Here is a 25,635-nt window from a genome sequence, read left to right on the forward strand (position 1 = left end):
AGGAAAGCGACTGGCAGCGGCTAAGGAACTGAGGGGTTTCATGGAACAGGTGGGGGGGGTAGACCCATGGAGATTCGCATGGCCGAGGGCGAAGGAGTTCTCTTTTTTCTCCCACGTTCACAAAGTTCATTCGCGTATAGACTTTTTTGTTGTGAGCAGGGTGTTGATCCCAAGGGTGGAGGGGACGGAGTACTCGGCCATTGCAGTCTCTGACCTTGCTCCGCACTGGGTGGACTTGCAACTTGGTGAAGAGAGAGGGCAGTTGCCACTCTGGAGGCTAAATGTGGGACTGCTAGCGGATGACGAGGTTTGTGGGTGGATAAATAGGAACATCCAAAACTACTTAGAAATAAACGATATGGGAGAGGTAACAGCAACTACGGTTTGGGAGGCTCTGAAGGCAGTTATCAGAGGGGAGTTAATTTCTATCAGATCCCATAGGGAGAAGAAAGAAAGAGCAGAGAGAGGCTAGTAGAGGAGATGCTCAGAGAAGACAGGAGTTACGCGGAGACCCCCGAGACGGGGCTACTGAAGGAGCGCCGGAGACTGCAGGCGGAGTTTGATCTGCTGACCACAGGGAAAGTGGTAGCATAGCTGAGGAAGGTAAAAGGGGCAGTCTATGAGTATGGGGAGAAAGCGAGTAGAATGCTGGCGCACCGACTTCGTAGGAGAGAGGCGGCCAGGGAAATTGGGGGAGTTATGGAGAAGGAAGTGTGGTAAACACCACTGGTAACACACTATGTGTATAACGGTACTGTATTACAGATACCACAGTAATCCCAGCCTGCTGGCTCCTCCCAGCAGGCGCCGTATAAAAGTGTATGCTCTCCTGCGCTGCTCCCATTCTGGTTCCAGCTGCAGGAGGCTCAACATCTTGTGCAGTAAAGCCTCAATTGTTTCACCATTCTCGTCTCGTGGTCATTGATGGTACATCAATTTATTGCACAAGATTTTACGAGATGAACATCTTAATCAAGCCCGATTGCCTGGAGCTGAACCCTCACGCAGCCGAAGCCACTGCCACCTTCGAGCACTGGCTAGCCTGCTTTGAAGGATACCTCGGAGCAGCCACTGAAGAACTCTCAGACCCGCAGATGCTCCAGATCCTCTACTCACGGGTGAGCCCACAAGTTTTTCCCCTCATCTGGGACGCGCCCACCTACTCAGAAGCAATGGTGCTACTAAAGGGATGGTACATCAAGTCAGTGAATCAAGTGTACGCCAGGCACCTCCTGGCCACGAGACGGCAACTCCCGGGGGAGTCTCAGGACGATTTTTTGCAGGCTCTATGGATACTCGGTAGGAACTGTAACTGCCAGGAAGTTTCGGCAGTCCAACACACCGAACTATTAATCAGAGAAGCTTATGTCACGGGCATTAAGTCTACTTACGTTCGCCAGCGGCTATTGGAAGGAGGTACGCTCGACCTTGCAGAGACTCTGCAGTTTGCTAACTCCCTAGAAGTGGCCTCCCGTAATCTGGAGGCCTACACCTCCGACCGCGCGGCACCCTCGAGGGCAACGTGGGCCCTACCAGTGGCCGACTCGAGTACACCGCAAGCCTGCGGCGGGCGGCAGCCGACCAATTTCAGAGGGCCCAAATGTTACTTTTGTGGCCAGAGCAAACATCCCAGGCAGTGCTGCCCGGCGCGGAGCGCGACCTGCAACAGGTGTGGGAAGAAGGGCCACTTAGTTTCCGTTTGCCAGGCCCAGTCGGTCGCCACTGTTTCCAGGCCCAGCATTGCTACACCCCCCACGTGTGATCCAGTGGCACCGCCATCTTCTCCACCACAAGCCACGTGCGGCCCGTGGGCACCGCCATCTTTGATGTCGCCCGTCATGTGCGCCCCGTGGGCGCCGCCATCTAGGACCATGCCTCAGGATCCCTGCTCGCCTGGCCGTTCGCGGTCCGCCAATACCTCCACCACCGCTGGTCCGCCTGGGACCTCCCAACATCCTCCGCAGCTCGCTTACATCACCTTTGATCAGTCCCGGCCCCGCAACCTCACGACCGCTACGACGACGGTAAAGATCAACGGGCACGAGACAACCTGCCTCCTTGACTCTGGGAGCACAGAGAGTTTCATCCAGCCTGCTACGGTAAGGCTCTGCTCCCTCCTGGTACCCCCAGTCACCCAGAAAATCTCCCTGGCCTCCGGATCCCATTCCGTGCAAATCTGGGGGTACTGCGCCCCTCGCTGTTCAGGGTGTAGAGTATAGCAACATCAGGCTCTACATCCTCCCCCATCTCTGCACTGCCCTGTTTCTAGGTCTCGATTTTCAATGTCACCTCCAAAGCCTTACTCTGAAATGCGGCGGACCCCTGCCCCCGCATACCGTTTGTGGCCTCATGATCCTTCAGGTCGAGCCGTCTTCACTGTTTGCAAACGTCACCCCGGACTGTACGACCGTCACCACGAGGAGCAGATGGTACAGTGCGCAGGACAGGACCTTCATCAAGTCGGAAGTCCAACGGCTTCAGCGGGAGGGGATCATTGAGGCCAGTAACAGCCCCTGGAGAGCTCAAGTAGTGGTAGTCAAGACTGGGGAGAAACACAGCATGGCCATCGACTACAGTATCAATCGGTACACACAGCTCGATGCGTACCCTCTCCCACGCATATCTGATATGGTCAATCAGATTGCGCAGTATCGAGCCTTCTCCACAGTTGACTTGAAGTCCACCTACCACCAGCTCCCCATCCGCCCGGAAGACCGCCAATACACTGCATTCGAAGCAGATGGCCGCCTCTATCACTTCCTTAGAGTTCCCTTCGGCGTCACCAATGGGGTCTCGGTCTTCCAGCGAGAGATGGACCGAATGGTTGACCAGTACGGGCTGCGGGTCACGTTCCGGTGCCTCGATAATGTCACCATCTGCGGCCACGATCAGCAGGACCATGACTCAAACCTCCAAATATTCCTCCATACCGCCAAACTCCTTAACCTCACCTACAATAAGGAGAAATGCGTTTTCCGCACCAACCGCTTAGCCATCCTGGCTACGTTGTGGAAAATGGAGTCCTTTTATTTTTATATTTTTATAAATTTAGATGAGCCAATTATTTTTCTTTTCCAAATAAGGGACAATTTAGTGTGGTCAATCCACCTAACCAGCACATCTTTGGGTTGTGGGGGTGAAACCCACAAAGACATGGGGAGAATGTGCAAACTCCACACGGACAGTGACCTACGGCTGGGATTTGAACCCGGGTCCTCAGCGCCGCAGTCCCAGTGCTAACCACACGCCACATGCCGCCACAATAGATAGCGCAATTAATATTTTGTTCTTGCTCTAATCCCATTTCTACAGATCGGAGGTTGTAATCACCATTCCATGAGCTTTAATTTAACCTTAGACATGATGCACTGAATAAATAGCAGACATTGTTTTATTCGTTATGGGGATGTGGGAATCGCTGGCTGGGTCAGCATTTATTGTCCATCCCTAACTGCCCTCCATTTCAGAGGGCATTGAGAGTCAACCAAATTGCTGTGGATCTGGAGTCGCATGTAGGCCAGACCAGGTAAGGATGGCAGATTTCCTTCCCTAAAGGACATTAGTGACTCAGATGGGTTTTTACAACAATTGACAACGGTTTCATGATCATCATTAGGCTTTAAATCCCAGTCTTTTTCTTTTAATTCAAAATTGCACCATCTGTCATGTTTGGTTTTGAACCCAGGTCCCTGGATTACTACTCCACTGTCAATACCACTGTGCCACTGCCTGCCTTCATGGCATTTAGAATCCTGGATTGGTATCCAATAATTGAACATAATTTGTAAATAAAAGTACTCCACAGATCTCATTACTGTCATTATTATTGTGTTAGTAAAATACTCTCAACATCAATATTTATGACAATATAGCCAATTTTTACTCATTATCTTTTACATATTGACTAATAGACATACATTAACTTTCTCCTGCAGATCCGAGATACTTCCTTCTTTCCGATAGATTGCAAATTCTGGACTTTGCAGGATGGCTTCTGATCGCGTCATCCAGCTGTGCAGCTCTGTTGTATCAACATCAAACCTGCAAAAATAACAGCAAATCATCAATAAACGTCTGTCACCACTTCTCCTTTAAATTGATCTCCAGACCATAAGGCAGAATTTTACAGGCCACCTTTGGAGGAAAAAAAAAAAGAGGGTAGACCTGTGAATTAGGGAGCTGTGCCATTGGCGACATGTCTAGCACAGTTAACCTGCTTCTACATTGATTTTACAGATGACGGGGAGGCGTTAGATGGCCACTTACCTGTGACCAAGTGAGGTCCTGAAATGGCCTAATTAAAAGCCTCATCCTGCAGCCGTTCCAACGTAATTAGCAGCAGGAGAAGCCAGCACTCAAAGTGGAGCCCAGCAGGGTGAACTCTGTTGCTTGCTCATTATTGAAAGAGGGGGGTGCCTCTTTCCTGGGGCCCCTGTGCCAATTGGAGCCCCCCACTTCACTCACGCAGAATTTTACCTCCCTGGGTCCACCATTTGTCTTGCCCTGTCCAACATTCCGACTCACCCTGCTTGCTTGCCAAACTGTCCTGGCAAGATCTCGTATTTATCTGCGTTTGGAGGCGTCCACGCTTTCTCCTGAAATACCATCAGTGGCCACCGCTTGGCCAGCAGCACTAAGGTATTACGATCCCAGACCAGACCCCAATAATGGCTATGATATGAGAACAAAACCTGAATATTTTAGTTTATTTGTAAGACTGTGAGGAAAGAAGGTTTCACACTAGGAGAGATTGCATGAAGAAACTGGACTTGGTTATCTTTAAAACAAAACTTTATTATGAATACAACATTAAACATTTTTACTTCACATCGGAAAAGAACAGCATACAATTACCCCTTAACCATTCCTACTCAATTTCCAATTAAACAAGAAAAGATACATACAACTCTCAATTTATCTTATTGTGGGAGAATTACGGACTCAGCGTTAGGCAGATCAGAATTCAACTCCTCACTCAAAACCTTGCTCCAAAAAACCCTCCCTCTCTCAGGCTTTTCAAAATGTCTCTCTGCATTCCTTGGCACCCAAAAATGACTGTTTTGTTATGCTCTTGACATACCATAAGCTGCTTCCTTGATGTGCACTCTGACAAAGGAAGGTTCAGACTTGGAGATAGCTTTAACACGTTTATTAAACGATTAACAATTCTCCTACTTTGATTCGACGCTACTGTTAATCCTGCTATAGCTACTCAGACTGACAAACCAGTCTGCTACAATCCACGTGGTGGGTATGATGTTCAATCCGCCCTGTGTCTGTACTCACTGAGTGTCTCCACTGGAAAGAGACTGAGCATATGTGATGTGTCCTTTTATATGGGTTGGTGTACTGCCCTCCTGTGGTAGTGTCACCTCTGTGTGTATCGTGACTGCCCATTGGTCATGTCCTATCTTACTGACCTATTGGTTGACTGTCTGTGTGTCATGTCTCTGGTGTTCCCTCTAGTGTCTAGCTAGGTGTAGTGTATGCACATTAACCTTTTGTGTGCCTACAGTAATGCATATCACCACAATGACCTCCTCTCACTGCTAGCTGGAAAACACATTTACTCCCCAGAGACTTTCTCAGTCAAACCACAGTCCATTAGGCCAGACTGAAAAACACATTTCTTTGTCAATTTCACCTTCTGACTGCTAAAAGCACCCAGGCCCTGCAAAACAGAATTATTTTTTTAAAAAGCATGATCGCTGCAGTCAAACACACTCTAACCCCAGGCTTTTAACCCTTAATATTCCTGATATTTATTCCTAAATTTACTTATTCCTTTTTCAATACTCCTAAAGTCTTCCAGTCATCAAAAAGGCAAGACTTTTCCTGGACACAGACGCAAGTCCTGTTTTATACTCTAAGGGAGCACGGCCTGATAAATTAAAGCAGTGGCAGGCCTGCCACCAAAATGAGGAGAGTGGCATCATAATAATCCAGAACAAAGCCCCTCAATCTACCTGTATCTTAAATGGGACAAGTCATATCTATAATTATTATAAATGAAATGTCTGCAAGTGGGCTTCACTTAATCAAATTCATTGCATTAAAAGAAACAGTTCTGAAATTTAGAGTGTGAAATGTGAATCCTTCAGAGTAAATAAACAAAGCAGGCTGAACATTTAACATTGACTGTCGTCTTCGTAGTTGTCTACAGTGCAATGGTGCACTAAATGTCTTTATTTAGCAGAACATGCAACATGATGAATATATAATTTGTCATTCACATGTCCATTTGATATGTCTATTTTTAATCTACTGGACTATTAACGTTCCTGGGAGTAAAGTCCATGGGCGGGATTCTCCACTCTCGCGCCCAAGTGCCCATGCCGTCGTGAAAGCCGTCGAGGTTCACGACGGCGTGAAACGGCCCCGATCCCGACCGATTCCGGCCCCGACAATAGGCTAGGATCGGGGCCGCGTCATCTACACACGCCAGGCCTTGTCGCCGCGTAAAGGCGGCGCGGCATAGATGACGCGGCCAGCGCCGCATAATTGGCGTCACCCGCGCAAGCGTGGTTGCCGTCCTCTCTGAGTCCACCCCGCAAGAAGATGGCGGACGGATCTTGTGGGGCCGTGGAAGGAAGGAGGTCCTCCTTCAGAGAGGACGGCCCGACGATCGGTGGGCACCGATCGCGGGCCATGACACATTTGAGGATCCCCCCTCCGCAGGCCGCCCCCCCAGCGTTCCCGTGCTGTTCCTGACAGCAGCGACCAGGTGTGGACGGCGCCGGGGGAAACCGCCGTCTTGGCTTGGCCGCTCGACCCATCCGGGCCTGAGAATAGCGGGGGTGCCGGAGAATCACCATTTTGGGTGTCTCGGGCGATTCTCCGGCCTGCGGCCCGCGGAACTCGACGGGGCCGTTCCCGCCGCTTGGGAGAATCGCGGGAGGCGTCGGACCGGCGTCCCGGGAAATTTTGACAGCCCAGGCGATTCTCCATACCGGCACAGGAGTGGAGAATCTCGCATCATATGTTGCATGAATGATGACATGTATTCTCATTTCCAATTGGGAGGAACAATCCATAAAATGATTGCATTTGTCGGAGACTCTGTGTTATTTGGACTCTGGGTTAGATTCAGCAAACCCTGTTGTGTCCAGTGCAGATCCTGGCATAAATAGTACACTGGCCTCTGCGCAAGGCGCCGGGCCGATCGCGAGTTGCCCGGGTCGCTCCACCTGCCGTGATTTGGATCTTGCCCTGGTTGGGCAAGATCCAGATCTGAAGATTTAAATGACCCGTAAATACACGGATGCTGAAGTCATCCAGGACTCACTGGCTGCTCCTGGGAAACCTTGCTAGGGCATCTTTCAGTACACAATGTTAAGAATGGGTTAAGAGACATTCAAATTAAATATCTAATTTATGTTAAGTATCCAATAATTGACAGTGGTATGTAAAGAAGCTTCAGGTGGCCGTTGAGGCATGTGATGTGATGACAGAGGTTTTGCACAGAGGTGTGTTGAAGGAAAATAAAGGTGTTTGTGAGAAGGAGCAGAACTTTTGACTCTTTATACAACAGCAGCTAAATGACTAACACACAAATGTGGAACTGGCGTAATGGCACCTGGAAAAGAGCCATTGGAGACCCCCCGGGTGGTTGGGGATGGAGCAGGGTGGCACCCTGGTATTGCTCCGGCACCTTGGCACTACCAGCCAGGTGCCGCCAGGGTGCGCAGGTGCCAGATTGGCACTGCAAGGTGCTGAGGGAGGCCTTGCCGAGTTGAAAGGGGGTGAGGAAGGCTGAGTAAGGGTTCCCAGTGTCCTCCCAAGGTTGGGGGGCGGGTCAGAAAAGTGGGGGGGAGGGACTGAAAAGGGGGTGGGGGTGGAAAAGATTGGAGCTGCTGAACAAAATGGCACCACAATCTACGGGGAGCCTTTCCTGGAAATCCCTCGAAGTGCGGCCTCAGTGGGGAGAAACTCCCCAAAGTCAAAAAAACAGCGAAGTGCGGTTGCACAGTGGGATGTTTCTTGGTGCTTAGCCACCAAGAAATGCCCCGCTAAAGGTGCCATCCAGTGGACCCTAACCTGAGTCAGCTGAATTGTGCCCCTTGCTGTTATGTTCTTTGCTTTCTGAGTGAGGATGGCTTCGAAGTGTAGTGTCTCACAAAGAACATTAAGCTAAGTTTTGAACAAAGCTAATTTATTAACACTATAACTAAATAGATTTGACTTGCTTGCCAAGATATAAAAGATACAGATCAACTACAAGCTAAGTGTTGAACAAAGCTAACTTATTAACACAAAAACGTAATAGATTTGACTTGTTTGCTAAGATATAAAAGATACAGATCAACTAAAACTATGATTCTAATTACAGAGTTCCTGAAAACACTACTAGTCTCTATCTCGCCCAACAACCTTCTCCCTAAATCAAGAGTATCACGAGATCCACGTGTATGCGCTTGATCGTCATCTAGTGGTTAGATGCAGTAAAATTAAATTGTTAACCCTTCATTATTCTTCAATATACATATTGTCACACTTGCCTCATATCGTAACACTGGAAATAACATGGCAACATTGCTACAATCACATTGCTCATATTGTATTAATTTATGCAGCACGTCAAGGCCAGTATTCTATTCCTTACTGCCCATCTGTATTTTTGTGATGTTAAACTCATTGGGACCGAACTAGGACCATTCCCTAGGGTGCATGGATTCTTCTAACTGCTCTCAAAGTTGCTGTTCCTCTTCCCGATTTAAGTATGGTATTCTATCTCGGAAGAATTAATTGAAGGCAAATCCTTGGTTTGCTGGAAAATCAATACTTGAACTCTGGCAAACAAATTTAACATCAGATGTAATGTTGCCTTCTGACAGAGGCAGCATGCAAAATTATGTACTGCCTGCTCATCTGAATGTTTATAGTGTTTCACCCAGTGCTAAAAGCTTTTGAGTGAATGCAAATCTCATGAAGGGGCCTAAGTTCATGTGAGACTAGCGTCATGTAAAGCTTACACATTACTTAAAGCCAGTTTGCATGTCTTAAAGGAGAGGAGCATTCCAGCAGCAGCAGGTGCTGGAAGCTGCTGAGGAAGAAAGTCTGGCCTCCATGAAGGGAGAAACAATAATGGAGCAACATGGGAGAGAAAATGGACTTCAAGGTTCTCAGACGTTGCACCTTGGGTTCAGAAGAGGGTGTGATGTCCTCTATCCACAGGAGCCCCCCCCCTCCCCCCCAGACTAATACTGCAAAGGCAATGAGACCAGATAACCATCATGGTGAATGCCAACAGCATAACCCTGTGTAGCTGAATGAAGTGCCAAAATAAATTCAATAACTTCATAATCATGGTAGAGAGCAGTGAATTCATCTTCAAATACTATCTCTTCACACCTGAAACATAAGCCTCATACACAAGTCAATTCACCTGACCACTCACTACTCATCAAACACAACTCATCAATTCCTACATTTTACTATACTTCAAAAGTACTTCAATGGCTGTAAAACATTTTAGGGCATGTCATGATATTCAAACACACACATCATGATAGACACACCAACAGACAAATCAGAACACACAACACCACAACCAATCACAGACAAAGACAGGTACAGTATAAAAGGACAAACACGACACCTGGTGGGCAGTAGATCTGGGGAAAAGGACAACGACAAGACCTGTTTTAACATCACAGACAGGGAGTCCCCACGTGCAGAGTATCAAGACAAAACTGTAGATAATAAGTTTGAATAAAACAGTACTAACTCTGTTTCTCTCCACAGATGCTGCCAGACCCGTTGAATTTATCCAGCATTTTCTGTTTTTATTTCAGATTTCCAGCATCCGCAATATTTTGCTTTTATTTATTTTTATTATTCAAAGCTTTACCTCACCCTCACACACTTAGGACCGATCCAAGCTTCAAACCAACATCTCAACCTTGTACGCACTGCCAGCAATTCAACCTTTGCAGTTACTCGGCCCAAACAGACTTCACCACTACACACATTTCTCTCATTATATAAGATGTTGCATAACTGAAGACAGCAGCACCTTAACTGAAGAAATAGTGGTCATCAGAATGCAGCTATTATTGAGGCCATGGCCAGCAGCAGGGCCAAAGCCATGGAAGATTAAATTATCCTCACACCTAATCCTCCTTCTCACATCCCAGTCATCCCACACCCTCTCTGATTTACAAGTTGCAAATGTTTGTAAGCATGCACGTCTTGCTTTACCCCCTCCCTGAACCACAACCTTATCCTTGTATCTTTCTCCTTTCAGATACCCATGAAGTGTCACCTTGCCAGGCAATTATAGAAGAGCAAAAGGTGGAATAGCAAGAAGATAATGATGATGAAGGAAAATCATCGTTCACTCTCACCAATTCAAATACGGACACTGTGCATACTTTATAGGAGAGATTAATGTAAGATCTGCATCTGGTGATAGAAAGCCTGCATTGTCACAGTGTTTGTGTAGTGCTTGAAACCCATCCTCTGTAGTGAAGTGGTGAATTCACTTTTGGAGCCAAACATATTGCTGTGTCTGATGGTCGATGTCTTAACTTCCATTGCGGCACAAGCAAAAGCCACCCAACATCTGCGTACTGCTGTGATGTTCAAGATTGAAGTCAGAGAAGGTCAGCTTGCTGCCACCATAGCTAGAGATCTGTACACCAATAGGCTTGCACTGCATCATAAAAGCCCAGCAATCTGCACTCCATCACAATTCTGAGATTGTTCAGGCACCATCTAAGAATAGTGGCAACGGCACTCTCCTCTCTCAAGACAACAACATCATCCTCCCGCCATTTCACTCCACCGGTGCCCTTGTTTTTACTGTCAACTGGCCAGCCCAGACTGCTATCATCCATGCTGAAGTGGTGCAGTCCGAAGGCGAGACAAGCTATGTAACAAGCTGGTTGAAATCATCCTGCAAGACCATCTGCCACTGAAAGTCAGTAATCTAGCATCAGCCATGTTGCAGTGGTGTAGCACTGTATAGAAGCACTGGCAAAGACAAACTTCATGAACTCAGGGAATTCCTTTGTATGGAATATTGAATGGATTGGTTCATAAATTTGGTTTGGAATGTTTGTTTTGTGGTGGCTTTTATCTTAAGCATTGCGACCAAGAGGACAGCATGATGGTCAGTAACAAAAGTAAGCTGCAGAACTATTGGTGAATGGGTAAAATGGGTAATTGGGCTTTCATTAACTAGTACAGCAGTCTGCTGAGTAATTCACAGAAAATCTGTTCAGCCAGGTTGGTTGCCTCATTCTTCTCCTCCTTCTCCTTTTCCTCCTCCTCTTCTCTCAGCTGCACCATATACCTCCTGACAAGAACAGCAGGCATGCTGCTCATGATAGTTCATGTAGAGATTGTGTAGCATGTAAATCAACACAAATCCTGACACCAGTTCTACTAAGTACAGTGGGGTTGCTTCAGATAAACGCCCCGTGGTCTGTTCATTTGGATGTGTTGTGGTTGCATGATTCTCATTATATGCATCCCTCCCAGATGTGCATGAATTGCGCACTGAAATCATGAGCCAAGCAGTAAGTGGATAACCCTTGCTGCCCAGTAGTCATCCTCTGGTTTGTTGTGCTGGTTTAAATGTAGATGATGGAGTAGACTGCCGTAGAATAAGCATCATGATTGCTGCTGGGATACCATGGTGTGAACTGCATGGTCCACTGCATATGATCATGCAATAATCAAAGATCGAGGGAGTGGAATCCTTTCTGGTTGTTGTATATCTCGGAATTTATATGCAGCCAGCAGATAAAAATGACCTATGTGCAGTCATTGTCACTCTGCATCATGGGGAAGACTGTAATCCTTGTGCAGCCACATGCTCACTCCTAGATCTCAAGAGTGAAAGGAACATATTCCACTCTCTTTGATTACAGAGATTCAGTGACCTCCCTTGACCTGCAATAGATGGAAAACTGGGAGATGTTGCAAATATCACCTGATCTAGACTGGAAGAAGACCAATACATGGAGCTTCATGGTCACAGTGAGCTTTACAGCCACCTGGAATGCTGTCCACGCTCTGCTCTTAATCTGCAGCTGTTACAACAGGTGTAAGATGTTAGTGAACAACTCCTGAAGTGAAAGAGAGACTTTGAGGCACTGTTCCTTGACGAGGCTGAGGTAGGAGAATTGTTCCCAAAGACCCTGGGTGGATATGGCCTCCTGCTGAATGCCGTTGTCTTCCCCTTCCAGTGGCTTGCTCCTTCTTTGTGTAATCTCTGGTCACCCTCTTTTTCCTGCTCAAGCCAATGGGATTCCAGACTACTGTGTCCATTGTGGCGAGCAAGTGGTCCATGAATGAGCAGAATCCGTGAAATCAGAAGCAAGTTCATCACAAACTGCCACACCACTCCCTGTAGACTTCAATACCTTAAATTACAGAACAAACACTCTGCAAAGTCAACAACAGTTGGTACAAAAATATAAGCCACAGACATGAAAGTAGTTAATGATCCCTTTAAATAAAACTGGCAGGGGAGGTCCTTAATGATGCGGAATAAATTTTCAGCTGTGTGAGGTTAATAGAGGTTAATGCAGTTAGCTGGAGTGTTGGGCTCCAAAATGGTAGTTTTGGCACCAAACCCACTTTACATGCTGACTGATGTTATGATCAACCCACCCAGCATACCATTGGTATATCCTTCCTGTGTAGGTTATAATACCTGACTGGAGATGGTATTCAACATGGCTTGCAGCAGAAGCATGCACATGCTGTGGATACCATTTTGGAACCAAAACAGCATACATGGTGTTGAAAATTATGCAAACAAATTTTGACACCAGTAAGTTTTTTAAATACGACTCGATAATAAAATCCCATTACCAGAGGCTAACATTTTATTTTTATTCTCCATTTATCTGCCCACCTTGATAATTGTACAGTTGTGCAGATTTAGATTGATGCAGGAGTGCACTTGTGGAGTGAGCAGGAAACCACACACAAATGAAAGTTATAAGAAATAGAGGGACAAAATTCAAAAAATCTTTGGAAAGGCTCAAAAGGAATTCAACCCATTGCAGTTCAGCATTTGGCAACTAAATATGGGGAGGAGTGTCTGGCAAGCAGTTTTTTCATTACCCTTGAACAATCAATCCTATTTGGTGTGAGACTACAGGTAATCGGCATGATTAACACAATCCATTATTCAGCACCTGTTAAACTGCTGAACCAATAATTGTTTTCATTTTCATTTCACAAAATTGCATGCACTTCAAATGATTTTGTGGGAGGAATATAATTGGCCTCCAGTTTAAAATGCTTGTGTCAAATTCTGCCAAAACTCAAAGCTTGAACACAACCCAAATGCTTCTCAACATTTCTCACAATTATTTCCTGAGCAAAACAAAAATTAGCTTGCGGTTCAGAACAACTGGGCAGATTTTGGAGGGAAAAAAGACAAGAGAAAAATGACCATAAAATGAAACTGATACTTCCTTAATTTTATACAGTTTAAAGACTAAGTTAAAGCTATGTGCAAAGGTCAGAAATGGAGAGGGTAGTGACTTCAGAGGAGTGAAGGAGATTATTGAAATGGGGAAGGGTGAGGACATAGAGTAATTTTAAAACAAGGATGAAAATTTAAAATGAGGGCATTGCTCAATCAGGAAACAACGTAGATCAGTGTGTAGAGATGATGGTGATTGGAAATTGGGATGTGAACAGCAGAGCTTTCGATGTACTCAGGTTTATCAAGGTTTGAGACTGGGATGTTGGCCAGTTGATAGTGGTGGAAGTAAACTGTCTAGGTGATGCCCTGGATTAGTGATCAGAAGTTAATTTCAGTATCAAATAAAGCACCAAAGTAGGGGATGGTCTGGTGCAGCCTCTGAAAATTGTCAGAGGGATGAAGTGACAGAAGACAATGGCTTTTGATTTCCCTGAATTTAGTCAGAGGCAGTTTCTGCTCGTCAATAGTGTAACAAAGCAGAGACAGTGGCAGGATGGGCAGAGGTGGTAGAGAGGTAGAGCTGGATATTGGCAGTGTATGTGTGCAACCTAACATTGTGTTTCTAGATTATGTCATGGGGCAGCATGTAGATAAGAAATTTCATGGAATTAAAATCAAGATTTACACTGTGTTGTCTTATGGAATTGCTTATCTTCCTCAGTCATTCCCTCCTCCTACAATCTACAGACTTTTAAAACCCAAGTTTATTCACATTTAATCACTGTTTCATGATTTACTTCATTTTCTCTTTTCAGTCTTGGTACTGTTCTACATTATGGAGCTAGGTCTCTCACCTTATGACCTCAATTAGAATAAGTGCTGTTCTACTGGAATGAGCGGTAATTAAAGAACACCTCTAATTTAATTGAAAAGGAATATCATCAACTTTGACACACCTTGATTTTTTTTTTTACATTTTTCTTTAAACATTGAGTGCCAATAGCATCATCAGGAAGACGGTTACTAAATCCAAGAGTATGAGAAGGAGGAACTAAACGATGCACAGTTGAACTTCAGTGCCTTGGAGTTAATCGCACTGTTGCTAATGTTAATTTTCCTCTCTCACGCAAGTGGAATGAGTAAATCATTTAGGACAGTACCAATGGTAATTTTATCAGGACTCAACACAATTGTACATTTTAAACAAAGGGAAAAGGAGAAAAATCCAACATGCATTCAAATTTACTCACAGTTCCCTGCAAATTAAGGGTGGAATTTTCCCAGGCTGGTGGAAGTAGGTTTGACAATGTGTAAATTGCAGAAAGTGTCAGATTGGGATCCTGATACAAACCACCCCCTTCCATCTTTCCCAGGATTGGAATGGGAAATCAGAGGGGAATTCTCTTGGCTGAGGTGCAAAGCCAACTGAAGTACGTAAGACGACAATTAGAAACAAATGTGTGTGTGGATTCCCTCTTGCACCAAATAGGGCAGGCATTCCATGCTGTAACCTGGAAGGTTGGAGAAGCCAACTGCACACAGGAAGTATTGCCTCAAGGTGGTACAGTGGTCAGCACTGCTGCCTCACAGCGCCAGGGACAAGGGTACAATTCCTGACTTGGGAGACCGTCTGTGTGGAGTTCGTACATTCTCCTCCTGTCTGTGTGGGTTTACTCCGGGTGCTTGGATTTCCTCCCTCAGTCCAAAGATGTGCAGCTTAGGTGAACTGGCCATGATAAATTGCCCCTTAGTGTACAGGAATGAACAGGTTAGGTTTCAGGGACAGCGTGGTGAAGTGTGCCTCGATACGGTACTCTTTCAAAGGGTCGGTGCAGACGCGATGGCCTCCTTCTGTGCTGTAGGAATTCTATGGTTCTATGGAAACGAAATGGCTGGGAAGAGTCGGCACATTGCATCATTTTAGGAATAACAACTAGTAGTAGGTTTCATTTGGATAACCTTTCCTTGTGATGAGGACTCTGGTGTCAAAATCTTTCAACAAGAGTGTTTCTGCCAATCAGAGGCCAACATCACTTTTTAACAGCAGTGCCATTGCTGTAAAGTATTGGCTTGCAGCTGGAATGACACCCACCTGAATCCCAGGATCCAGACCACAGTTGAGCAAGAGGGTTTGTGGGTGAAGGGGTGTAGGGGTATCATCAGCATGGGCATGTCTCAATGCCCCCCACCCCCACACTCTCCCTTCATGACTTGGGGCCATCTGGCAGGCACTTAATGAATACCTTTGAATGAGGGCCCTCCTCCCACATCAGTGAAGCCAGCAAGCAAATATGCCAGGGATAGTTTGTATACATCCTGTGGTGTGCCTCCTGCCTGTCACTGGGTTGATACCTGCAAGTTGGTTCTCTTCAAATTCATGTCCAATCACCTTCTAAAAGTTCCTATGGAATCAAATTCCACCATCCTTTTAAGTGTGTTCCAGATCTCGACAACAGGAGGTTCTTAGTGGTCTGTCAGGCTTAAAAGTGGATAAATCTCCAGGGATGGATGAAATGCACCCAGGCTGTTGAGTGGGGCAAGAGAGGTAAATAGCAGGGACACTGCAATAATTTTCAATTCCTCTCTGGCCACAGGAGAGGTGCCAGAGGACTGGAGGAAAGTCAATCATCATAGAATTCCTACAGTGCAGGAGGAGGCCACTCAGCCCATTGAGTCTGAACTGACCCTCCAAAACAGCATCCCACCTTGGCCCATGCCTCTGCCCTATCCCCTTAACCTTACCTAACCCTTGAACAATAAGAGGCAATTTAGCATGGCCAATCCACCTCACCTGCACATCTTTGGTCTGTGGGAGGAAACTGGAGCATCCAGAGGAAACCCACGCAGATATGGGGGAATGTGCAAACTCCACACAGTCACTCATGGTCGGAATTGAACCCAGGTCCCTGGTGCTGTGAGGCAGCAGTGCTAACCATTGTGCCACTGTGTCACCATGGTCTGTGATCCATTACTCAAGAAGGGAGGAAGGGGTAAACCAGGAAAATACAGGCCAGTCAGTCGAATCTCAGTGGTGAGGAAACTATTGGAAGCATTCTGAGAGACAGAATTAATCTGTATTTGATGAGGCAGGGATTACTCAAGAACATGTAGAATTATTTTGTTAAGGGGAGATCATGTCTGACCAACTTGATTGAATTTTTCGAAGAGATTACCAGGAGTGCAGATGAAAGACAATGCATTTGACATGATCTAGACTTCAGCAAGACTTCTGATAAGGTTGCACATAGGAGACTGATAGGGAAAGAGCCCATGGGATCCAAGGAGATTTGGTAAATTGGATCCAGAATCGCCTGAGTAGCACAAAGCAGAGGGTGATGGTTGAGCGGTCTTGTTGTAACTGGAAGAGTGTGTCCAGGGGAGTCCTGCAGGGATCAGCGTTGGGGCCCTTGCTGTTGTAGTTTATATAAATGATTTAGATTTGAACGTAGGAGGGTTGATCAGTAACTTTGCAGATGAAACGAGAATTGGGAGGGAGATAAATAGTGAGAAGGATAGCCTTAGATTACAGGAGGATATAGACAGGCTGGTCAGATGGGCTTATCAGTGGCAAATGGAATTTAATCCGGATAAGTACGAAATGATGCACTTGGGCAGGATAAACAAGTAATACATAATAAATGGCAGGACGCTGGGAAGCACCGATGATCAGAGGGACCTTGGTGGATGTACACCTGTCCCTTAAGGAGGAGGGCAGGTGGATACAGTGGTTAAGGCATATGGTATATGTGCCTTTACTAGCTGAGGCAGAGAGTTTAAGAGCAGGGAGGTTATGCTGGAACTGTATAAAATGTTGGTTAGGCCAAAGCTAGAGTATAGGGTGCAGTTCTGGATTCCACATTATAGGACAGATGTGATAGCACTGGAAAGGGTGCAGACTCGATTTACAGAATGTTGCCTGGGTTGGAAAGTTTCAGTTATGAAGAGAGATTGGATGGACTGGAGTTGTTTACCTTGGAGCATAGGAGACTGTGGGGAGACATGATTGAGATGTATAAAATTATAAGGGGCACAGAGTAGACAGAAAGAAGCTTTTCCCCTTGGGTGGGAGCTCAATGACCAGGGGGCAAAGATTCAAGGTAAGGAGCAGGAGATTTAAAGGGGATGTAGGGAAAAACTTTTCACCTAGAGAGTGGTGGGAGTCTGAAACTCATTGCCTGAAAGTATGTTGGAGGCAGAGACCCCCCATAACAGCCAAGGCTATGGGCCAAGTACTGGAAAATGGGATTGGAATAGTTAGGTGGTTGTTTTTGATTGGCGAAGGTGGGATGGGCCTTTTCTGTGTTGTAGACCTCTGTGTTTCTATGGGCTGGATTCTCCCCGCCCGCCCGCTGCAAGAACGCCACACGTGAGCTGCGTACAATGGACCTCGGGCGGGATTCTCCGGTCGCCGGCCGGATAATCCCACCCGAAATTTGTAAATATATACTCCCAAGGCCCTTTTGTTCTTTAACATCTACGAAATACCACAATTTAGATTATAGTGTGTTTCAATTTTGTTTCCCCCAAAGTGCACCATGCCACATTGTTTGACATATTGCATCTGCCATTTGTCTGTCCATTTCACTATTCCATCTGTATCATCATCATCATCAATCCCATCTCTAAGACAATGGTCCAGGAGTGAGATGGTCCTGGCAAACCAGACTGCCAACCCACAATGCAATGTTTCAGGCTCTCCTGCCTCTTTTCCACCGTCATATTCAGGCAAAAGTTCTGCCGCAAGTCATTTATGTATAAAATAATCAATGGTTCGGATAGCTACCCCAACTGGACTCCACTGCATATATCCTTCCAGTCAGAAAAGTTGATGCTCACCACTATTCCTTAACCAATTTCAAACCTGTAGCCATCCGATTACAAAATGGACACTTGCAAAGAATGCAGGGAAAATTGGACAATACTGAGAAACAAGCAGGTGCAAGGTCTGTCTGTTGATTAGAGCCTTGGCTCTCAGACAGGGCAGAAACTGCTAAGCCATTTACATACTAATGAGCCATCTCTGGGGACAAAAGGGAAACATTTAGATAAACAATATTAAGGCAGACACCCCGGCGCCAGAGGAGACTCAAACAAAGCAGACCAACAGCCATCTAGGACACGCCCAGCAACCAGGGAACCCACCCCTCTATTGGAGGAAGATCGATAAGAATGATTGGGAAAAGCCCAATTAATTGAGACCAGTTCAAGGCCCGCCCAAAAGCGCGCGAAGCCCTTTCGGGTATAAAAAGTATTCCCAAAGAGAGAATCTTTCTTCTTTGGCCTTGGCTCTCAGCGAAGAGAGACCAGCCTAGCAGCTACGCCAGACCAAGTAAGTTCCAAGTCAACGCACGCTACGAGATAGACGCTCCTAGTTGCTATCCTGTAAACAGCTCAATCCAGCAGCCTCAGAACCGAGCAACGGCCATTGTTCCTCTGGCTGAGTGGGCACCCAAAGCTAAGTATAGGCTTTAGTAATAGTGATAGTTTAGTTTGTAGAGTTTATGCATGAGTAGATTTGGCTGTGTGTAAATAAATGAGCATTGCTTTTGAACTTACTAACTGGTGTATCGAGTCTGTGATCGGTATTCGGTTCTGAACCTTGTGGCGGTGTCGAAAGATACCTGGCAACTCTTGAGCAAACGTAATTAAACAGAGCCAAATTAAGAGACAACACCAAAGAGAGCAACAAACCCACGTAAGCACCACCTCTTTAATGGCCTGTGCTTCTATTTTTCAAATAAGTCTGCTACCAGGAACTTTATCATATGCCTTTTGAAAGTCCATTGGACTTCCTTTATCAATCCTCTCTGTTACTTCAATAAAGTTAATCAGACACAATTTTCCTTTAACAAATATTTGCTGACTTATTAATTAATGCTTATCCAAATGAGAATTAATTTTGTCCTCGACAGTGGTCTTTTGTAATTTCCTCATTGGCATTAGACTGAATGGCCTACAGTTATCAGATTTATCTCTGCTTCCTCTTCTGAACAGTAATATCCTACCAGCAATTCTCCTGTCCCCTGGCACCACTTTAATATCCAAGGAGGATTGAAAGACTGTGGTTTGCTATCTCCATCCTAGTTTCCCTGAGCAACCTAGGACACATCTCATCTGGACTGGGTAGCATGTTAACTTTGAGTGATGCCAACCTATTTAGCACATCCTTTGATCCATTTCTATCCTACTCAACACCCCTCCTCCCCCATCTCTACTCTGACGTTAACTTCATCCTTTTCTTTTGTGAGCACAGGTGCAGAGCACCTATTCAGCACCTCCACCATGCCCTCTACCTCCACAAGATTTCCCTTTCGTCCCTATAATCAATCCTACCATTCCTTTACCGATCATAATTTATTTGTTTATAAAATATTTTTGTGTTCTCCTTTAAGTTACCTACTAATATTTTCTACTGTTTCTTTTCTTTTCTGATCTCATGTTTCAACAATCCTCTGTCCACTTTGATTTCATCCCTGTTTTTTGACTGTGTTCTGTACCTGACATAACTATTAATGAAATATATGGAAATATAAATAATCACACAGTATTACTTCAAAATTGTTTTGTAGAAACAGGAATACTGGTGGCAAATGCTCTTTTATTATTTTCCCTGATGAATGTATAAAATAACAACCTGACATTAGTGATAATAATTTTAAACACTAGATGGAGATCTGGCTCTTATTAATTGAAGCACATAGCATACACTTAACTTTTATTCTATAGCAGCAGGAACAGGTAGACCTCAAGGTACCATTATAAAACACATCAAAATTTATTCCAGTTTATTTTGTATAAAGTGTGTGTGTCATGATTTAAATAGGTAACAATGGATATTCCTGGTAAATGTATAAATTACAGTAGAGAACAGCATTGTTCCACATATGATATTATAAGAATTTTTCTCCTTTACTCACAAGAATGTTAACATAATACCTTCACATTGCTCTTTAACTCACCGCTTCCTGAGCTCAGAGTCCAAAAGGACATGCCTCTTCTTGGGAGGAGGGGGTGGAGGAAGTTCCTCTTTCTGCGCTACTGAAATTTTTTCTTTGGTGGTAACCATGGTTACAGTTTCCATTAGCATGGTCTGTGTTAATGACGTCTGAGTTGTGGTGACAGACTGCGACATCTGAGGGAAGTATTAAGACAAGAAGTCACAGACTGCTGAAATGACTTCAATAGCAATTGTTTGAAGTCTGGAAAGAAAATGGCGCAGAGATTGCTCCAGTCAGATCTTAATCTGACCTTCACAATACAACAATGCATGATTCCATCAAACAGTAATGTTTAATCCAATTCATCCTATGGCTAAACACTGATTAGATTGAAAAAGAATCTAGCAGCACACATGCAAAATGACATGTACGTAAATATATAGTGATTTAATGGCAAACTCAAGAATACTCATTAACATACAAATATAGAGCATGAGGGCAGCAATTCACACACAAGCCTATTAAAACTGTCCAGCTCATTCCAGTCAAGTTTCTATCCAGTAAGTTTGCATTAGTCGGGATATTACACACCTGTATCAATTCTACACTCCTGCACTTTTCTTCCCCTGAACAGCAATCCTTCCTATTGAAACCTGCAATAGATGTACTCCTTGTGTCTAGTGGCAGTTTATTCCACACATGCAGAATTAATTAAACAAAATGTGCTTCAAATCATCTTTGCTTTACAATCATCTCATGTATGACAGTTTTGTGTTTCTTACTTCTGCTGAAGAACATACAATTTTCACAACAGCTTGCACCATTACATCACCTTTAATGTACAAAACATCTCAAAGCACTTCACAACAAGTTGCAAGAAAAACAAAGCCAGCTAAGAGGAGGAAGAGTTGAGGAGGTAGAACAAGAGCATGAGAAGTAGGACAGTCGGAGGCCATTCGGCTTATCAAATCTGCTCCGCCATTCATTAAAATCATGACTGATCCCGGGTGCTCGTGTTAGGTAATTTGGACATTCTGAATTCTGAATTCACCCTCAGTGTACCCAGATAGGCGCCGGAATGTGGCGACTAGGAGATTTTCACAGTAAATTCATTGCAGTGTTGATGTAAGCCTACTTGTGACAATAATAAAGATTATTAACTCCAGTTTTCTGCTATATCCACATAACCATAGATTCCCTTACTAATTAAAAATCTGTCTATCGCAACCTTGAACATATGTAACAACCCAGCCTCTACAGCCCTCTACAGTAAAGAATTCCACAGGTTCACTATTTTATGAGAAGAAATTCCTCCTCATCTGTCGGAAAGTGGTGATCCCTTAGGCTGAGACTATGCCCTCTGGTCCTCGACTCTCCAACAAGGAGAAACAACATCTCACTATCGACCCTGTCAAGCCCCCTGAGCATCCTATATGTATCAATAAGGTCACATTTTATTCTTATCAATTCCAAAACCCAAACTAATTAACCTATCCTCATAACAAAATCCTTCCATGCCCAGGATCAACCTAGTGAACCTTCCCAGGACTGTTTCCTTAGATAAGGGGACCAGATCAACCTAGTTTCATCAATTAACTGTTTCAACTGCTGTCAGTAGTTCAATGCCGGGTTTAATTACAGCCTTGGGTGACCAGGTTGAGTTTGCAAGTTCTCCCAGTGTCCACGTGGGTTTCTTCCAGGTGCTTCAGTTTCCTCCCACAGTCCAAAGATGTGCGGGTTAGGTAGATTGACCATGTTAAATTCCCACTTCGAGTCCAAAAGGATAGGTGGGGTTACTGGGTTATGGGGATTGGGTGGAGGCACGGGCCTGGGTAGGGTGTTATTTCAGGGTTGACTCAATGGTGCAGATTCGATGTGCTGAATGGCCTCCTTCTGCACTGTAGGAATTCTATAGGGTTCTATAGATATCTTCTATCCCCTTACTTAGGCCCCAGGTTGAAACTTAGTAGTTATAAAAATATTTCCAGTTAAATGTGAAACCTAAAAACAAACAAAATATTATTATTTTTTTAAATGAAAAGTTAGCTGATGTTTTTTTTTAAAAGCTATATTTTACACAGCCTATGCCACTATAGTGATTATTGCTTCTACAGTATATAGTGGGTGAATAGGCATCCACATGCCATAGCTTGGCATGATATAAGGGGCCATAAAGGGTGGGTGTAGGGCATACGTTGGGAGATCATGGGAGGCCAGAGGGGTGTTTGGGGGACATATCTTGGCATACGGACATGAGGAGTTATAAGGAGTAGGTGGGATGCATGAGGTAGGATGAATGGGGCATCAGGAGTGTGTGAGGTGGGAAGGTGTGAAGGGTGAATGCTGGGGTCCTTTTTGTTTCTTTTGTAACTGGAACAAAGTCCCACAGCACTGAGGCAGTCCACAGACCACATCCACACCTACAGGCCCTGTGGCTGCCTCTGAACTTTTTCTCAGGTTGGCTGGTGCAACTGCAGCTTCTGCTTTCCCTAACCCACTTTCCACCACCCCACCCACCCACACAACGTAAATCACATCCTTGCGGGCACTTTCTCCCGAGCAGGCAGGCCGAGGTGGGATTTTTTTCCAACTCCCACTGACCAACTAGAGGATGGAAATCGAGCCTCAAGAGTGCTATTGCGACTCTTGTTCAGATTAAATGTTAATTCAAAGACCAGTCTTGTCAGTTCAGATGGATATGAATGATCCCATCACATCATTCAAATAGCTGGGAGATTTCTCAAAGGCCACATCTACGACTTCCGGTGGCGGCTATGAGGGAGTAAGTCGCACATTTGGTGGCTCTCGCTCCGGTCGGACCTTTGGACTAGACTAAGATCAGAGGGGTCGCAATTTTGGTTAATAAACGGGTGCAATTCGAGGTGGGTAACACAATTTCGGATGGGGGAGGCAGATTTGTCATGGTGAGTGGCAAGCTCGAGGGGGTGAGGGTAGCTTTGTCATTGTATATGCCCCAAATTGGGATGATGTGGATTTTATTAAGAGACTGCTGGGGAAGATACCTGACCTGGACTCGCACAAGCTGATTATGGGAGGGGATTTTAACACAGTCCTTGACCCCGGCCTGGACTGGTCGTGTTCAAAAACGGGTAGGATACAGGCAATGGCAAAGGAACTGAGGGGGTTCATGGAGCAAATGGGGGGGGGGGGTTGACCCACGGGAGGGCTAGTCGGCCGACGGGGAAGGAGTTTTCACTCTATTCACATGTTCATAAGGTGTATTCCCGAATTGATTTTTTCATCATGAGCAGGGATTTTGCTGGCGGGGGTGATGGACGTAGAATATTCGGGGATCGCTATTTCGGACCATGCTCCACATTGGGTTGATCAGCAGGTCTGTAAGGAAAGCTTTCAGTGCCCTCAATGGAGGCTGGAGGTCAGTCTGTTGGCGGACGAGGCTGTGTGTGAGAGGGTGAGGAAATGTACGCAAAATTACCTGCAGGTCAATGACACAAGGGAAGTCTCAGCTGCAGTGCTCTGGGAGGTGCTGAAGGCAATGGTGAGAGGGGAGCTGATCTTGATTCGAGCACAGAGGGACAGGACAGACAGGGCAGAAATGGACTGACTGGTAAAGGTGATCATAGAGATCGACAGGAAATGTGCGGAGACCCCGAGGGCAGAGCTATTAAAGGAACAACGGAGGCTACAGATGGAGTTTGGGGTGTTTTCCACAGGTAAGGCAGTAGAGCAGCTCAAGAAGGCGAGGGACGTGATCTACGAACATGGGGAGAAAGTCAGAAGAATGTTGGCACAGCAACTGAGGAAGAGGGAGGCGGCTAGGGAAATAGGGAAGGTAGTCGACGGGGGGGGGGAGGGGGGGAGACTTGGTAGGAGATCCGGCAGGGCTGAACAAGCTATTCAGGGACTTCTACAGTAAGCATTATACCTCAGAACCCCCCGCGGGGCCGGAGGGGATGAGGCGCTTTTTGGACGAACTGACCTTCGGGGCCCCGATTAGGACCGAAGAAATATTGGAGGGCTTGAGGGCCATGCAATCGGGTAAAGCCCCAGGGCCGGATGAGTATCCAGTGGAGTTCTACAAAAAGTTCTCTGAGATAGTGGGGCCGGTGCTGGTTAGGGTTTTTAATGAGTCAAGGGACAGAGGGGTTTTACCCCCGACGATGTCACAGGCCACCATCTCCCTGATATTGAAACGGGACAAAGACCCAGAGGCGTGTGGATCCTATAGGCCGATCTCTCTGCTCAATGTAGATGCAAAATTACTGGCCAAGCTCTTGGCTGCTGGAATTGAGGACTGTGTGCCAGACGTTATTATGGAAGACCAAACCGGGTTCGTCAAGGGCAGGCAGTTGGTGGCCAACCTAAGAAGGCTGCTAAATGTGATCATGATGCCCCCGGAGAGTAGAGAGGTAGAGGTAGAGGTAGTCATGGCAATGGATGCCGAGAAAGCTTTTGATCGGGTTGAGTGGAACTATTTATGGGAGGTGCTGGGACGATTTGGGTTCAGGGAGGGCTTTATCGACTGGGTTAGGCTGCTGTACCAGGCTCCGGAGGCCAGTGGAAGGACGAACAGGACGACATCTGACTATTTTAGACTGTACCGAGGGACAAGGCAGGGGTGCCCCCTCTCCCCACTGCTGCTTGCGCTAGCACTAGAGCCGCTGGCAATTGCCCTGAGAGCTTCTAGGGGTTGGAACGGTGGGGGGGGGCGAGACTGGGGTCGGCTGCACAAGTTGAACTTATCCCGGTTGGTGGAGCAAATGAGGGTCGTGTTCCGGAGGTGGGATGCGCTCCCACTGACACTAGCGGGGAGAGTGCAGACGGTTAAAATGACGATCCTCCCGAGATTCCTGTTCGTATTCCAGTGTCTCCCCATTTTCATTCCGCGGTCCTTTTTTCAGAATATCAGTAAAATGATTATGGGATTTGTGTGGGCGGGAAAGTCCCCGCGGGTGCGGAGATTGATGCTCAAGAGGAACCGAGGGGAAGGGGGGCTGGCGCTGCCAAACTTTAGTAATTACTACTGGGCGTCCAACATAGCTATGATAAGGAAGTGGATGTGGGGTCTGTTTGAAGGCGGATGGAGGCCGCTTCGTGCAGGGGCACCAGTCTGGTAGCCCTGGTTACGGCGCCCCTGCCACTCCCGCCGGCACGGTACTCCACCAGCCCTGTAGTGGTGGCGACTTTGCGGATCTGGGGCCAATGGAGAAGGCATGTGGGGGAAGTGAGAGCATCAGTTTGGTTCCCAATTTGCGACAATCACTAGTTTGCCCCGGGGAATAAGGACGGTGGGTTCCGAATATGGCAGAGGGCTGGGATTGAGTG

General features: G+C 46.0%; 1 protein-coding gene across 15 annotated transcripts in view; it reads right to left on the reverse strand.

The window, feature by feature from the left end:
- dmd (dystrophin) overlaps nucleotides 1–25,635 on the reverse strand; it is a 3,042,490-nt gene that overhangs the window by 1,837,017 nt on the left and 1,179,838 nt on the right. For all 15 annotated transcript variants that reach the window (XM_072513983.1, XM_072513987.1, XM_072513978.1 and 12 more), the window contains 2 exons: nucleotides 20,350–20,522; nucleotides 3,918–4,041 (listed from right to left, as the gene is read on the reverse strand). In XM_072513983.1, coding sequence (XP_072370084.1) covers nucleotides 3,918–4,041; nucleotides 20,350–20,522 — 297 coding nt within the window. The remainder of the gene's footprint in view (nucleotides 1–3,917; nucleotides 4,042–20,349; nucleotides 20,523–25,635) is intronic.

This window comes from Scyliorhinus torazame, chromosome 8, assembly GCF_047496885.1.
Source record: "Scyliorhinus torazame isolate Kashiwa2021f chromosome 8, sScyTor2.1, whole genome shotgun sequence".
Lineage (NCBI taxonomy): Eukaryota > Metazoa > Chordata > Chondrichthyes > Carcharhiniformes > Scyliorhinidae > Scyliorhinus > Scyliorhinus torazame.